Source organism: Puntigrus tetrazona, chromosome 3, assembly GCF_018831695.1.
Source record: "Puntigrus tetrazona isolate hp1 chromosome 3, ASM1883169v1, whole genome shotgun sequence".
Classification (NCBI taxonomy): Eukaryota; Metazoa; Chordata; class Actinopteri; order Cypriniformes; family Cyprinidae; genus Puntigrus; species Puntigrus tetrazona.
In genome coordinates this window covers 5,079,139-5,096,423 of record NC_056701.1, presented here as the reverse complement: position 1 = coordinate 5,096,423, position 17,285 = coordinate 5,079,139, and the positions used below count along the sequence as shown (strand labels likewise).

The window sequence follows — 17,285 nt, the reverse complement described above, 5'->3', positions numbered from 1 at the left end:
AAGTCTTGATCCATGGCTTTATTCATTTCACTCTTGTCGCTATTTCCCGCCAAAATTGAGATTATTCGACTGATTTTTTTTTCTTTCACAGCAATCCTGTTGTTACTTTTTTTCACGTTTCCAGTAATATAATAAATGTATATAATAATAAACGAATAATGATCGCCATCTAATATTTATTCATACTATGCTTCTTACTCTTATTCCCATTATTTAACAAATATAACAATTGTAATGTATTTATAATTAATTAATGTATTATTACATTTATGCAGAGCTGTGAGATTCTATTTATTTGGAGACTTTTTCACTTGAGAATAAAGAGTTGTTAAGGTATCAATATATATATTTATTATTTAGTATATTTAGTATATTCAAATACACACATGTATATATTTAAGAAAAACAGTTAGATTAATATAAAAATATTGGTATATAATATAAGTTATAAACAAGTGTGTGTGTGTGATTTATATATATATATATATTTTTTTTTTTTTTCAAATATACATATATAAAAATATACACAGTACATGCACACATGTAAGCAATTTTTTTATTTGAAATATGATTAATCAGAATTAATGCTGAATTTTGCTGTTTCAATAATGTATAAAATGCTTATTTTACTACTTTTTCGTCTAAAGATCTCATATTAAAGAATGAATCAACTGATAAAAGTATGAAAATAAGTATTTGTTAGTAACAGATTTTAATCTTGTGAGATTAATTTTTAGATTAAAAAAAAAATCATGTTGCTGCTTCAGTTGTAAGCTGGGGCCTAAAACTTCAGAATCAAAACAAAGTAATTTAATGCCGGTCACAACCTTTGAAATGTGGTCAGACTGAATGCGCCCGTGCTTATTTAGTTTTCTCCGGCCTTCCAGCGATCTCTGACTCCATGCATGAGATTAGCGCTGTGAGTTCTCACGTTTGTCGGTCCCTTTGTTTTGTTTGCCTCCCGCCGCTGTCTGTCGTCAGCCCGCTGCTTTCCTGGAGAGCTGAAGCTGCTGTAACTTTATTAATTCAACAGGAGGAAGTTTCGACAGGAAACGGGGAAAGGGATGTGGGCAGTCGTATTTACCGATAGGAAGAGAGTGTTTAAGTTGAACCGCTCTACTGAAATCTCTCACTCGAGCCTGACCTCAGCATTTACACTTTTCTCTCTTTGGTGTCAGACCTCTATAGAAAAGCCATTCTGGGTGCCTTTTTATTCCTTGAGAAAGTATAACCGCACTGCTGCTTGTAAACGGAATTATAGATGATGGGTAGATATATTCATATTTACTAGCTCAGGTGTGTATGTGGTTTCCTGTGGTGTGTGTGTGTGTGTGTGTTGGCGGAGGCCTCTTTTGCTTGTATAAGGATGAATGCAGAGGAAGCGTCTATTGGCCTTTTATTCGTCTGTCCCTCTTTTGCTTCTCACACGTATCAATAGCTTGATTTTTCCCATGAGCTCCAATTCCAATCAAGGTTTTTTTTTTGCACTAAAACAGCCTTCATTTAGCTTTTCACGCTAGTTTTGTCTCACATTAGAGCTTGTCTGCATGGTACAGCCAAGTCTTTTGTTTCAAAAAAGCAAGGAAAATGTTTTCCATGACATGATCGCACACATTTACCCACTTTTATCACCGTCCAATCAATCCTGACGGACAAAATCCACTCCTTTCTTATCTTCGATTCTTATTAAACATCGTATTTCACTTATAAATGCATCATTTTATGGAAGCAAAAAAGGTTTCGGTGTTAAAATATATATGATAAGGCAAGAATGGACCTAAGCTAACGTGACTTCATAATGAACAGTGCTGTGTTTGTATTAATAAGTTTAACAAATATTATAAATTGTGTAACCGGTATATTTGCTCGTTGTTAATGTTAGTTAAGTCATGTTGAGTAATGAGACCTTATTGTGAAGTGTTATCAAAATGACAAAAGAATGTGACTTATATATGAAAATGTAAGCTATTTTAAAGCAAAAAAAATTATATATTAAAATGAATAAATACTATAATGTTATTAGCTTAAGTTGACTCCCTAAAAACATTTTTTGAGCGCATAAGTGACGTTAAGAACACGATAGAATTATTATTACATTTATTCAACACTTTTCTTTTTACATTTGGGAGGAAAAAAATGGCTAGTTTTGTCAACTTACAAACTAGTTGAGATAGTTTAAAATATTAAGTTGAATGAACAAATTGAATGCATAAACTGCAAATTAAATCACCTAAAACAAATTTAATCGAACCAACTGCACTGCAAAATGAGTTTTTAAAGTGTAACACAGCGACGCTGGCTCAACCGAAGGCGGATGTTCGAGGGCGGGGCTATCTGTCCGTCCGACCAATGGCGATGAATGTTGCTTTGGCGCTTTTTCCAATTCCTTCCATCAGCGCAGAAATTACTCCTGACATTTAAAGTGCAAAAACAAGGTATTCGATCCAGATTTTTGACGTGCTGTATTCGTATTTTACTTTTTTTTTTTAAAGCGACAGTAAGACGCGGTGTCGGCGTGCCGATCCAGAAGGTGTTAAACAGAGACGACACAAGACTGCTTAAAATGACAGACAGAGTGGCACAGACCTAGCAGAAAGGAGACAGTAGGGGTTGTGATTTGGGGATGGCAGTAAAGCATTTGCATAAAGGGCAGGGCAAAGTGCCCGGCGGTGGAAAGCGTTGGCACCACGCCTCGCAGACTGGCAGAGGGGCGACTGAAGAGAGAAAAATAGTAGAGAGAGAAAGAGCGAGGAGGGGAGGGGGATTTAGTCAATAGTGCATCCCTTGTTCTGCAAGAGGAGGGCCCGGTTTGTTGGCAGCGGTGATGGGGAATCTCTTGTTTGTGTGCTAGATTGCCCCTTTATTTCTTTGATTGCGAAGCGTTCAACACTCGGCAACTGTAGTGCCTGTGTGGGTTTGCGTGTGTGCGTTCGCAGGGGCATCTGCTCCCGTTTCAGGGTCCCGCGCCGCGCGTCTGAACCGCTTCAAGTTCGCGCGCATTCACTTCGACCGCGATTCCGCATCCACGGCAATCAATTTATCGACGTATTCAGTCTAATATGTGACGCTAAAGCTATTAAAAACGGGTCTCTGGGTAATCTCCTTCATTCCGGGTTCTTCATGGGCACAGCTTTGGCACGCCGACTAATCCATTTGCATGCAACGTCTCTCTGCCAACCAATCAGAGGGTTTTAATCAAGGCAGAGAGCCGTGCCTTCGGCTCGACTCGCTCACAGCCGGAACGCCGCCGAGCCGGCGCAGCTGGATGATGTCATAGATCCGGCCTTCGGGGCGACGGTCGGGGAACGAAGGCTTTAGGCGTTTTCTTATCCGGTTGACATTTTCTGATGTGCATGTCACTATTAAAGGGCAAAACTGGGCATGTACTGTTGCGTTACAATATTTTGGGGTTGGATCGAAAGGCTGCGTTTATTATTAGATCAAAAATGTAGCACGGTAACTCTTTTGCATTTTAATGTATTTAAAAACATAATTTATTCCTGTGATGAGAAACTGATTTTTCAGCATCATGGCACGTGATCTTTCAGAAATCATTCTATTAAATTTTTGAAATATTTTAAATAGTATTTATTTTATGTTTATGTATTTTATTTTTTTGGAAAGCATGATTATTTGATAAGTTTAATTTTGAAGTTTAATCATTTTTTTAATATAACATTATAAAAATATCTACCACCACTTTCGATCAATTTCATCTATCCTTACTGAATAGAAATATTTAATTTCGTCCAAAAACAAACTAACTAACAGCCCAAACTTTTGAACGATTGATCTCTATGACAAATATTCTTTGGTCGTGTGGTTAGGTTTAAATTTCACGATAAAAAGAAACAGCAAGTAATATTGAAATAAAGGCTTAAATAGTATTTTCTTGTAAAACATAGTACAACAGGTTTATTCACTTTACAACAACAACAACAACAACAAAAAAACACTGGAACCCACTGAAAGGACATTTCTCCAAATATCTTATTTTCTGCGGGAAAAGAAAGTTAAAGTACATGATGAGCGGATCGTTTTTTAAGTGAACTTTCTCTTTAAATCCACTTCTCAGAAAGAGGGTCCTCCCGGGCCTGGTTTATCAAAAGCAGAGATATGCAGGACTAATGATGTTTCCAAAGGTTTCCTGTGTTCTCCGTCACGCTCCGTAAGCAGCACTAAGCCTCGGTTTGGTTCTCGACGCACATGAAACCAGCGGTGCGCCGCTCGTGTGCATCGAGCCGAGCAGATAACGCAGCAGCACGACCAAATCAGACACAGGTTAAGTAGGCTCAAGATTTCCGATAATGCTACAGTAACAACGCAACCGGACGATCAAAAGATCTTTTCTTTCTGTTACTCGTGATCTTTTAGCAGCGGTAGTGCTTTCCCGTTAATTTCTTTTAATACTTCGCCATTTTTTGGTTGCTAATGGTAAAAAGGATAAATTTCGTTGTATTATTTTTTGTTTCTTGTTGTTTTTTCGTTTTGCATTGGGTCAAATATTGGGCCGCTGATATCGTATCTAATAGATCAGATCTATTTAATTTTATCTATTTAAAAAAGTGATTTATTTTTAATTTTTTAAAACAATTTGTCATTATGTTTTCTGCTTTTGGCAGATGCTATTTCCCCTACAGCAACGTACGGCGCATTCAAGCTATATATTTTATCGCTTGCATTTCCTGGGACCTGAACCCATGACCTTGGCGTTGCTAGCGCTAGTCTCTGCCAGTAGAGCTGCAGGAACATCATTACCAGCTCGGCTGTGCCATCCTTCATCCATTATTCCGTATGAAATCTTTTGCTGCTGAGTTTTTTTTCCAGTTTGTTTGTTTTTGCTAAACTACATCCTGTGCTGCAACACCTACTCAAGAAATAATGCCGTAATGATTTTTATCTGCGAGCCTTATTGTTTACGTTGCATTTAGTGCAATTATGTGTTAGCCAAACGGAAGAGGAAAAGCCTGGGCTTGCATGGCATCACGGTTTGATAATGGTTTTACCGTAGTAACGCATTTTGTAGTTTTTTTTTTTACAGTAAAAACGGTAATATTTTACCGTAATATTGTATTATTTGGAATTCATTCCTGAATTTTCTGCATCATTACTACTGTATTTCAGTGTCACATGATCCTTCATAAATCATTTTAATATACTGATTTGCTGCTTAATTATTAAAGCTCTGTTATTAGTAATGTTTCTTGTTATTATCAATGCTAAAAAACGTTTTGCTACATAATGGAAACCATGACGCGTCGTTTGGTGATTCTTTAATGAACAGAAAGAACGGCATTTATTTGAAACAGAAATCCTTTGTCGCTTTTGATCAATTTAGTGCGACCTGCCGAATAAAAATATCCTTTGTTTAACCCAAACTTTTCAACTGTAGTGTATCGGTTTGCACAAAAATACGAAACCTCACAGCTGTTTTCAACATTGATAATAATAATAATAATATTAATAAACGTTCCTTGAGCATCAAAATGATTTCTGAAGCGTCTTGTGACACTAAAGGCCGAAGTTACAATTTCAAAAATTCAGCTTTTGAGCACAGATATATATTACATTTTTAAATGTGCCCGAACAGAAAACGGTTATTTTAAATTGCAATAATATTTATAATTTTTTCCAGTGTTTTTTTGAGCAAATAAGGACAGCCTTGACTAGCAGAGGTACTTCTCCAGCGTCGCATGCAGTAAATCCGGCAGCACACCTTAACCATTTCCCCCTATTAGTCCCAGGGAACGTGTTGACAAATGAGCCGATGAATTTCACGTTGATATTTTGCAGGCCTTAACTCAGTTCTTCCCAGAGTGCCGTGCGTCCCGTGCAGCTCTTGAGTCTCTCAGGGCCCTCTGGGATACATGTGCCTTTCCTTCTCTCTCTCTCTCTCTCTCTTTCTCCGCTGCCACAAATTGCTTGCAGATTTTTCACACGTAGTAATGTGCTGGTTTGTAAACTGGGGTAATTGCAAACACCACCAAACAGCTTCAGCTATCGTCATGCATCACTGGCTAGCCACGATCTGCAGAGGCCTGGGTGCGTCCTCGCGCCTGACGCCATTCGCCATGATACGCAAGCGTTTGCTAATTTATCAAACAGGGCCGCACGTAAAGAAAACAGAGGGGTTTAGCTCTCCCAGATGTGCACAGGGAAAACCGGGGCTAGTTGTCACGCTTTGTTTCTCAGGGCGGAATCATTTTGATTGATCATTTGAGTGGACCGTTCAAAAATAGCAAAAATAAATAAAAATACAGTAAAAATAGCAATATTGCGAAAAAAATATTGCTATTTAAAATAGCCATTTTCTATTAAAATGCATTTTGAAATGTAATTTATTCTTGAGTTGCAAAACTGAATTTTTTTGCATCGCCACTCCAGTCTTCGGTGTCACATGATCCTTCAGAAATCATTATAATTTGCTGATTTGATGCTGACCAAACATTTAATGTCAACGCTTAAAAACGCTGATGTTTAATAGTTTTGTGGGAACTGCGATACACGTTTTCTGGATTAACAAGAGCTTTAGAAATGTTTTGCGACGTTATAAATGTCTTTTTGGTCACATTTGATCAAATAAATGCGCCCGTGCATTAATCAAAAAAAGATACAAATCATGTAAATCCTTTTTATTTATTTATTTAGGGTACTTTGACTATATGGGGCAAGTTGTCCCAATGGAGATCTGCAAATTAGCAGCTATTAAGGTCTGCATACTTTATAGACTTAACAGCTCAAATTAAAGATTAGCATTATTATGAAACAAAACATTTAATGAAAGAGCAAACATAATAAAAATAATAAACAGGAATATCAAAGTATTGTTCTGGTGACATACACACACACACAATATATATATATATATATAAAAACAAAACAAAATGCTAAAAACACACAAAAAAGGTCCCACCTTATATTAGGTGGTCTTAAGTATTCACATTTAGATTAACATTTTGGTACAATATATATATTTTATATATATATATAAAAACATATATATATCTATAATTAATTATATACTACCCTTACTGCTTAATCTAAAACCTATACCACCAAACCTGTCTGCAACCTTACCCACGTCCCACCTCAACAGAAGCAGATGTGTTTCGCAACACAATAAGCTACACTGTGCTTATTTCTGATGTAAGCAGTGACCCAAAAATATATCAAAATAGAATTTAAAGGAAAAAAATATTATTTTAATATTATTCAGTACTTAAACGAACAGCTGCAATGTAACAACAAAAGCGTTATCGTGTCTTTAGATCTAGGTGTTTGTAACCGACACGCTCCGTGACAACTTGCCCCAGGCTCCCACATTTCACAGCCGCTGCCCTAAAATAGCCCACGTGTGTGATTTCACACGCCACGGCCGAACCTGCAGGTGTGTGCCTCTGACCGCGTCCGACGTCACTCGCGGCCGACTCATCTCAGGCTGTCTTTCAGGATCAAAACAGACCTGAAGCGTATCGGCGGCGAGAGGAGGGGCGGGCCTCACCTGTGCCAACACACACACACACACACACACACACACACACACACACACACACACACACGCACGCACCTCACGCTTGCACGCGGCCCTCGTCTCAGAGGTGTGAGGTTACACACGGGCCTGCGTGCGAGAGCGCGTCCGGACTCAGACACAATAGACGTCCGTGTGTGTGTGTGTGTGTGGGTCAGCTGTCTCTTTCCCGCCGTGGGTTTGTCCGCGCTGGCACTCCGGCGTGTCTGGACCGGCGTCCTCGCGATAGCGTGTGTTAGCACATGATTCTCCGCGGCCTCCGCCTCCCTCGACGTCTGTCATGTTGGTATTTATCACATTTTTACTCCGTCTCTCGCTGTCTGCCTCCTTCCCCTCACGGAAAAATCATTTTAACAGGCTCTTTGTCTCTTGCGTTCTTGTGTTGTCAGAGCGTCTTTCTCCTGTAAGAGGGCAGCTGTCTTCGTTTCGGGGTCACGGGGGGTCACGTGCGCAGGGCGGGTCACGGGCGAGCAGCGGGCAACCAACAAAACCCCAAAAAACCCCGCACCTCTCTCATTAAACCAGCTCGCTTCTCTGCTTTTCCCCCCTAGAGAAAATTAAACGACCCACAGACAACATCAAATATATTACAGAACAATACGTGATTATTCAATTAACAAACAACAAGTATTTACGTTTTCCGGTAATTAATAATTAACGAATGTGCTTCAGAATCTTTTAAGGATCACTTTAATGGATCACATAGGCGAAATCCTGCAAATATTCCACTTTCATTAAATATTTCAGGTTTCATTAAAAAAGCCCAGCCCAAATCTTTCAATTTAGCTTGGTATTTAAAAATAATATATTTTTTTTGTATAAATATATTTAATCTAGGACCTGTTCATTTTACCTAAAGATGAAATATGAACATTTTGATAGTTTTGATATATATATATATATATATATATATATATATATATATATATATATATATATATATATATATATATATTATATATATATTCAGAGATTAGAGCTGATTGGGTTTCACGCTTATTACTTAATAGTAGCTTATTACACAATAACTTGTTTGTTTTCACTAGCTGAGATGTTTCAAAAAAAAAAAAGTATACTATATATACGATAAAATCTAATGGTTTGATAATATCACATATTGAAAAAAAAGGGAAAAAAAGCAATGCACTGGTTTCCTAAATATTTCCTAAAGCGAGCTGAACGCGTTATATGTTGAGACGGATGTGTTTGATTTCGTTCAGTTTCTGTAAAACAGCCGCACTGTTTAATTCCTCGGCTTCTCCTCGTCTCCTAACGTGATCTGCGAGGATATCGATATCAGGGGATATCATATTAGCCTGCCATCTCACATTTCGTTTGCATCCGTTCCTTGTGAACATAACGAAATCTTATTTAAGCCAGACCAATCACTGCAGTCGTTTAGATGCATTTCTTTAAAGCAGCTGTAATCGAACCGGTCTCTATCCAGCAACATTTTCTCCCCTTTCCTCCATATATAAGCTCGCAAACGCGCGCGGAATCGACAGCGTCGTATTTAACGGACGGGTTCGTGGTAGTTCACAGGTGCATTAACAGAAAACATCCCGAAAGGAATCGCCAGGAAGAAATCCTCAATATTCGGTTTCCTCAGAAAACCGCGCGCGCTCCTGTTTGACCGAATCGCCAGTCGGAGATCTGAGACTCTTTTTTGTTGTGTTTTTTTTTTTTTTTTGTTTTAGGCTTCCAGTGTTGACGACTTTTCTTTTTCTTCTTCTTCTTTTTTTCATGGTTTTCCTTTATTGTTGCGCCAGCTCAGTAAAACTAGGGTAATGATCGCGCTTTGCTTTATAGAAGTATATTGCAACTTTGCCAATGCAACACTGCCAGAGTTTCCAAAGTAAAATGTAGGCTGCTATTGTCACAAACCTCTAATATATCAACGCAGTATACGATTTTAAACCGAACGAGAAAAATCAGGTGAGTGGGTAAAGTTTTTTTTTTTTTTTTTTTTAATATATATAAAAAAGTACAGGCTAATAGGCCTTTCAAATAAGATTTCCAGGCGTCTTTATTTATTCTATCGCAGTTTGCTGATTTATTACAAGCGTGACTTGAATGTGGATTTTAAATGTATTTTGCCAAGAAAAACGCATTGGTTATAATATAGGACTTTATGCCAATAATTTACGCCACAATCCACGTTATTCAAAACTGCGCGTGTCTGGATTTTCAAATCATTTTCTTTGGCCGAACGTTTTTTTTTTCCTTCTCCCGCATCGATTGGAAGGTGCTTGGGTGTGTTTTTGTTATTATTAATTGATTTTACCGTCAGTGACAAACTAACACAAATGATTCTCTGGCGCCCGACACCAAACACTCTTTCCAGCTCGTTCATTTCCATCCGACTGCTGGCACACACTTGAGAGATGATGTCTTCTCTCTTTTAAGCATTAATGTTGCGGGAACGGGCGAAGGGAAAAAAAAAAAATAACACGGCGATTATTTTTAATTGAGCTGGCAGAAATCTTGCGCTCCTCACAAATGTGGTCAAAATGGCGGACGTGACGCGCAGGTGTAACTCTGACGTTACCTGGCAGAAGCTGGTCGCTGGACGTTAAACGCCGCTTTGCTGACTCTTAAATATATATTTCGGGATTTCCCTGACCTCTGTGAGGAGCGATGAGACTCGTGCTGGGCTTGTAGTTGAGACGCCAGGCCGCGGTTTGTGAAGTTTGAGTGACAGGTACGATATTCCACGTTTTGCTAGGCGTTGTAAGACACTTTTATGTATACCATTGCGTTATTAACGTCTTTTTATACGTTTGAAAAGACACGACAGGCCTATAAAACAAGTCACGAGAGGTCATGTGCGTTTATTAGCGATTGCGACTTAAAGTGTTCAAGAAATAGTTTTATTAATAGTATAACAACAACAACGGACGGTTCTTCCGCCAAGTAATATAGTTCATTAGCCTAATAACCGTGGGCTATTTACGGTTGCCAAGCAACCTGGCGTATTAATATAGCCGCAACTGTCAGTTGGATGCTGAAAATTTGGAACCGCGCGTTTGTTTACACAAATATCACGGCGCTTCAGATGTTTGTGTGTCCGTAAAGTACGTGATTTGTTTATTTTTTATTTCCTTTCGTAATTTATCGTGTGTTTCGGAAGGGATAACGAGCCGAAGTGCGTAGGTAAAGACTGTATAACTTAGACAGGATTACGGCAACAATTTCACTTAGCCTGTAACGGTCGAACGTTCAAACTGATATTTGAATAGATTTTTTTTTTTTAAATTAACGCCATTTAAATTAGTTTAATAGCTTAACTAACTTTTAATCAATTAAAAAGTTATATAAAAAACGCTTTATTCTCTGGCGCCGCCATTCTATAAAAGAAGTGAGTTGTGCTTTAGGCAAGTGAATTTCCAAACGCACATGTTGATCAGAAGCTAATTATCTCATACTCGCACTGGTAGCACTAGAGGAAGCCATTAAGGGCTGTGTTTCAAACAGAGAAGGGATTGTTTGAAATAAAGGTGCTGCTTTTATTGAAACAAATGCATTCATAAACAAATTCTGCTCTTCTCTGGTTGTGTGCTTCAATTAGCATCTTATTAGAGACCTCAAGCAGGTGTTGGTTTTGACACATAGGCTCCGATTTGAAAGAGGAAGCACTAATGAAGAGTTTTACTGCGATGGGAGAGCGTTATCACCATACATCCGTCCAATGATGTTTTCTTGGTCTCTCATTTAAGAGATATTTGCATATGTTTGCTAATCCAGCATTTCAAATCAATTTCCCTTTTTTTTTGTGGGAAGAACAGCATCCAAGCAGTCATTCACCGATTTTTTTATTTTTTTTTCTTCTCCAAGAAATCGTCAACAAGAATTGATCAACAACTCGGTCCGCGTCTCGTCTCAGATCCGAACATCTCTAGGAATCTCTGCTCCGCTTTATGCCGCAAGCAGCTGTTGTTTCATATTCCTTTTGATCGCGAGATTAAAGTATTCCCAAAACTCAGATGATTACGATTGCGTGTAAAAAAAAAAAAAAAAAAAAAAAGCAGCGTTTACGCTCCCAGTCAACCCAGTCAAGAAAATTGTGACATTTGAAAAGCCTTTTAGAGCGTTCGGTGGCAGATATCTGATGCACGTTAAAATTTGCTCAATTAAACGTCGCAAAACGCGTTTGTGATCTTATACACTCATTAGTGCTTGACCATTTTATTTGATTTCTAAAAATGGCCGGTGGGAGATTTTGAAGCTGACGCGGATGATCGATCGAATTTTTTTTTTGCAGGGACGTCTTCGCCGAACAACTTTTCGAAGTTTTGTGAGTGACATCGCATCTCCTTTCGCCTGCCGCGTTCGGGCCGGAGCTCCTCGTTTTCTCAGACAAACACAGCATATGTTTGTTTTAAATTAGAGATGCACATGGGGAGCGAGGGGTGCGCGGTCGCGTTCCTCTTTGTCTCGGCCTCTAAATCCACGAGCAGCTGCCGGCTGCAGGGTCTGCTGGGAGTTTCGGAGAGAGCCGCGCGCTTTCTCCCATCGGCCTGTGCCAAGGTGGCGTTACGCAAGCCGCAGTGACCGCGACCCAGACTTAACAACACGGTTGCCATGACTAGCTTGATGGGATGCTGAACTTTGCCTCGGTGGCGGATAGGAACTTGTCAAACTGGCAAATTGTGCACCACCGGACTGGACTGCATTCTCTCTCTCTCTCTCTCTCTCTCTCTCTCTCTCTCTCTCTCTCTCTCTCTCTCGCTCTCGCTCTCGCTCTCTCTCTCGTTCTGCCACCAGCCCCCCTCCTCTCTTTCCCCTCCCTTTCAGCTCTTCAAGCTAACGTATTGGCTGAGCTACAGGCATCTTGTTGCCAAATAGGTGGGCCCTACTCGTGTTGGCAAAGGCTCAGGCAATGGTTAAGGAAAGAACGCGGAGAGGACGAGAGAGAGCGAGCGAGCGAGCGATCGAGAGAGAGAGAGAGTTGGAGAGAAAAGGAGTAAAAAAAGCAGCAGCACTTGGGTTTGCCAGCGGTCCTGCGAGCTCGTCCAACATTGATTCGGTTCTCTTTTTTTTTTTATTCCTGCCCGTATTCTGTGCTTTGCATTAGCCAGCAAACCCCCACCCGCCCCCTTCGTCGCAGGAGTGTGCATGCATGTGCGCGCGTGCCTGCGTTATGTGTGTGCTGCGCGCTCTGAGTTTTTTGCCGGATCCAAAGATCTAAGAAAACACTCATTGCGCTTTGCCAAGGATTTTTTTTTTTCCGGCATTGTTTAGATTTTTTTTTTTAATTATTTGAAAGCAAAAGCATATATTTTAAGCGCTGTTGCTTTGAGTAATTTTTTTATTTTTTTTTGTGAGCACACACCTTCATTTTATTTCATTTGTTTTCTTTTAAATTTTTTTTATTTATTTTTTTTTGTGCAGCAGATTTTTTTTTTTCTAACCAATTTTACCTGGAGCCGCAACGCAAACGAAAATTCTTGATTTTGAAATTAACTTCTTTCCGCCGGCAATTGGAGCGTCTCCAGTCTTCTTTCCTTTTTACCCAAGTTTTTTTTTTTTGGTCGCCAATTCTTCATCTTTGCCAAGCCAGCAGTTGTTGTTTCGGCGTGAGTGGCAAAGAACTGGTGCGGGTGGATTTTTTTTTTCCCGTCCTGAACGGCGTGCCAAATTTATGATGAGAGTGCAAAATGGTAACTACCAGCCTTTCTCTCTCTTTCTGCTCCTGTCTGCAGCGTGTGCTTTTCACGGTGCTATCTGCCTTCTCGTTTGTCGAAATGTGAACATGCCTGGATTTTTGCACGACAGCAGCCCGCAGACAGGATTTGATGGCAGGTCTTGAAGGGACGCAGTTTAACCGCGGTCTTGTTGTGGCGAGAGTTGGCGGAGAGGGTCTGGGGCACGGCGGCCCTGGCACTGGGGCACCGTGGCGCGGTTTAGGCTTTGTCACTGAGCGTTGTGTGGTGAAGGTATTATTGGAGAGCTGAATGAGTCTTCCGTTGCCGTGGGGATCGCCAAGCTTTTCTTGGCCTGACTTGAGCTAAAGAAGCTGCTTTCTGTGAATTGCAGAATCCCGGAATTCCTGCACAGCCGCTGAGATCTGTCTGAAAAAGAGCCTCGTTTAGCTTTTCTATTTGAGTTCGCTTTTCATTTAATTGAAAGTCTTTGTATTTGTGTAGGATAATTGTGTCTTACCTTAAGGGGATTTTGCTTCATGCATGCTTCTGTTGTGAAAATGGAAAATAATGATCGATCACGTTCTCATAATGGCTTTTCATTTACGTTCTATTCAGTCTTTATTTATGGATTTGATTGATTTTCTTTTTTTTGTTTGTTTTCTTCAGCGCTGAAAGAAATGTCAAAATTAGATGCTAAAAGCAGAAAATTGGCATTGAAATCTATACCAAATCAAATGGCTTTAATGGAATGGAATGATAAACGGAGGCTAAATAGAATGTATTATTTAAGTTGAGAGTAATGTGGACTAAATTGATTTTAACAATGTGAAAAATAATTTTCTTAATCTGTATTTTTCAGTTTTTTTTCCTAAACAATTTAAATGTACTTGAGGAAAACAAATTGTATAAATAAGACCTGAATGCAGAAAGAATATTCTGATTTAAATTTAGAATATATATATATATTTTTTAAACCTCTCTAAAATTATTGACATTCCTAAAATGCATACAAATAGACTTAATTCAGTATGCATTCTCTTTTATTTGACGTTTTTAAGGCAAAACTTATTTGCAGATGAATAAATGCGATTGCAATCAATGCATCCTTTCTCCAAAGTTGTCAAACATTTTCTTTAAGTTCCACGAAAGTCTCTAAAAAGCATTTTTTTGTTTTTTTTTAATCCAACAGGATGAATTTCATCCCTTCATCGAGGCTTTGCTGCCACACGTCCGCGCGTTCTCCTACACCTGGTTCAACCTTCAGGCCCGCAAACGCAAGTACTTCAAGAAGCACGAGAAGCGCATGACGAAGGACGAGGAGCGCGCCGTCAAAGACGAACTCCTGGGCGAGAAGCCCGAGATCAAGCAGAAGTGGGCGTCCCGTCTGCTCGCCAAGCTCCGCAAAGACATCCGGCCGGAGTTCCGCGAGGACTTCGTGCTCACCATCACGGGGAAGAAGCCTCCGTGCTGCGTGCTGTCCAACCCCGACCAGAAGGGCAAGATCCGCCGCATCGACTGTCTGCGGCAAGCCGACAAAGTCTGGCGCCTGGACCTGGTGATGGTTATCCTGTTCAAGGGAAGCCCGCTGGAGAGCACGGACGGAGAGAGGCTGGTCAAATCACCGCAGTGCTCCAACCACGGCCTCTGCGTGCAGCCGCACCACATCGGAGTGTCCGTCAAAGAACTGGACCTGTATCTGGCCTACTTTGTCCACACGCCAGGTGAGTCACGGATACACACACACACACACAGAAACATGGCGCTGCGTAACCCGGTTCAGGAAACACGGTCCGATTCAGTTCCGGGCTGTATTCCAGAAATGTGCTTGAATGCAAATATATGCAAATACAGGCTTTGTTGCGTTTATTTCTTTGTCGTTGTTTGTGTGGTTGCGATTTAAACTTGAAGGAGTGTGTGTGAAATTGTGAAATTTGTGAGTTTTGTGTGTGTGTGCAATGGTTTATAGAGTATGTTCGCTGTAGTGTGTGTAGCGTAATGCAAGCATGGCTTTGATAGTTTGTGTTTGTGTGTATAAATGTCAGATTGTGTATTGTGGCGGTGACAGCTGGCCTTCTCCCAGCTGGTGTAAAGGCCAGACACACACACACACACACACACACACACACACACACACACACACACACTGGTTAGTTACACTACTGCCTTTAAATAAACACACCAATAATCAGAACGATCACAATCTCCTAGACAGAATATACCTTCTATTCACTCTTAATTTATGTATTTTATTTAGTTATTTATTTTTGTTTTGCTCAACATTGAAATGTCAAAATTAAATCATATAACATTAAAAATCCCAATAATAAAATTATTTTTATTGTTTTAATTTAATGGTAAATACAGACGAAGTAGAATGTAAGTTTATAAAACATACAGCTAATTAGTTTTATACAGCATTTAAAAAATATATTAATATAATAAACATAAAATGTAAACACTTTAATCCATTTTTTTATAAATAATATATATTTATATAAAATACATTATCATTATCATATAATAATAATAATAATAATAATAATAAAAGAGAGATAATTGCCAGGATGTTGTTTCTAAACGGTTAATATTTTCTCCATCTCTACCGCAACAGTTTAAAGTGTTTTTTGTCTTATCTAAAATATTAATTTATTAACTGTAACAAATAACTATTGTCATGTCATGCATTATTTCCAAACACTTAAATTAATGCTGCAATAATAGTTTGTTCATTTAATATGGATTTTAATTAAAAATATGTAAGTAATTAAGTAAATATTTATTTATTTTGATATTAGATTTTGCGATTGTGGTTTTGTTGCAGTTGCAAGTGTTTCTTCGTCAGATGCAGTGTAACTGTATTGGCGGCAGCTCTTCGGAAAACACAGAAAGAGACGCTCACAAACAGCGCAATATTATATTTGCAGCTATTTACAGGCAGCTCGGTTATTTAGCTATTATCTGTGCACTCAGTGTATGTGAACAGGCAACATTTGATGGCGGTTTTTGCCTTTGTTGTGACACAGAGCCATAATTCTGTTTGTTGGCAGGGCCTCCGAAAGAGATTTTGTTGCCCATGCCGAGTTTCCCTTTCGCTCCGTGTGGAACGCAGCGCCAGTTAGCCGGTTCACCATGCCGTTCTTTTCCTGTTTAACGGTATGCCAGGACTCAGATTATCTCCTGCTGACCCCGGCCGAATCTCCTGTCTTAATCCGGACGCTATTAAAGCGGCCCGATGGCTCATTGTTCCGGGCCACATCCGCTTTACCATATTGAGGGAATAGTGCTGCAACGTTTGTTCATCTCCCTTAAACACCGACAGACCCCGCAGTCGGTATTTCGCGAAGATTATTCTCAAAGCAAACATTTGCATTTATTTTTTCGACTGCAGTTTTAAACGGCCAGCGCCTGCCAAAAGCCGGGCCTGGTTTAGATCACTTCTGCTTTCGCTGTCTCTGAAAATCAGCGTTTACATTTCGGCTCGGGCCTCTGAACGACGGCTTGTACTGTGATGTTTGCGCGCTGCGGATCAGGAGGCGCAGATTCGGGAATAATTCGCTCTCCGCGTCCGGTTGTTTAGCGGTTTATTGACGAGATGCGTGTCGTATCGCCCCGCGGGAGCGATTAATGACGTTAAACTCCGTCGCTTAAATACCCGGGAGCGCGACGGCGTAATTACGTTCGGCCTTCTCGCCGTACGCCGGCTGTATTAATGATGATGATTAATGGGAGTTTTTGACGAGCACCTCGGATCGGCCGTCTCGCGCCGCTCCAGAAAAAAAAAAAAAAAGTTGTTGTTTTTCTTCTGCGTTTGTCAGGATGATGGATGTTTTCTCCGGGGGTTAGTCATCTTTGGAGCTCGCCACGTCATACGGCTTCCATTATCGCGCAGTCATGATAAAAACATGTGCCTGCTCTCATCTCTAATCGAGCTGTGTCCAGCTCAGACAGCCGATAAAACGCTGGCCGCGGTGCCAAGTTCTGTAGTCAGGCGACGGCTATACAGCTCTGTGTTGTAAAGGAACAGTCGCTGAAAAGAGGGGAACTAATGGTGGCCTTTTCCTTTCAGAAAAGGAAATGGATGTATATAGTCGAACGACAAAAGACTCTTAAAG

General features: G+C 39.9%; 1 protein-coding gene across 14 annotated transcripts in view; it reads left to right on the top strand.

The window, feature by feature from the left end:
* The window catches only part of nfixb (nuclear factor I/Xb), a 227,670-nt gene that overhangs the window by 123,137 nt on the left and 87,248 nt on the right, over positions 1-17,285 (top strand). For 12 of the 14 annotated variants that reach the window (XM_043235377.1, XM_043235371.1, XM_043235370.1 and 9 more), the window contains one exon: positions 14,363-14,894. In XM_043235377.1, coding sequence (XP_043091312.1) covers positions 14,363-14,894 — 532 coding nt within the window. Of the gene's footprint in view, positions 1-12,837; positions 13,189-13,221; positions 13,465-14,362; positions 14,895-17,285 lie in introns of those variants that run through there. The other 2 variants (XM_043235379.1, XM_043235372.1) reach the window with 2 other exon arrangements.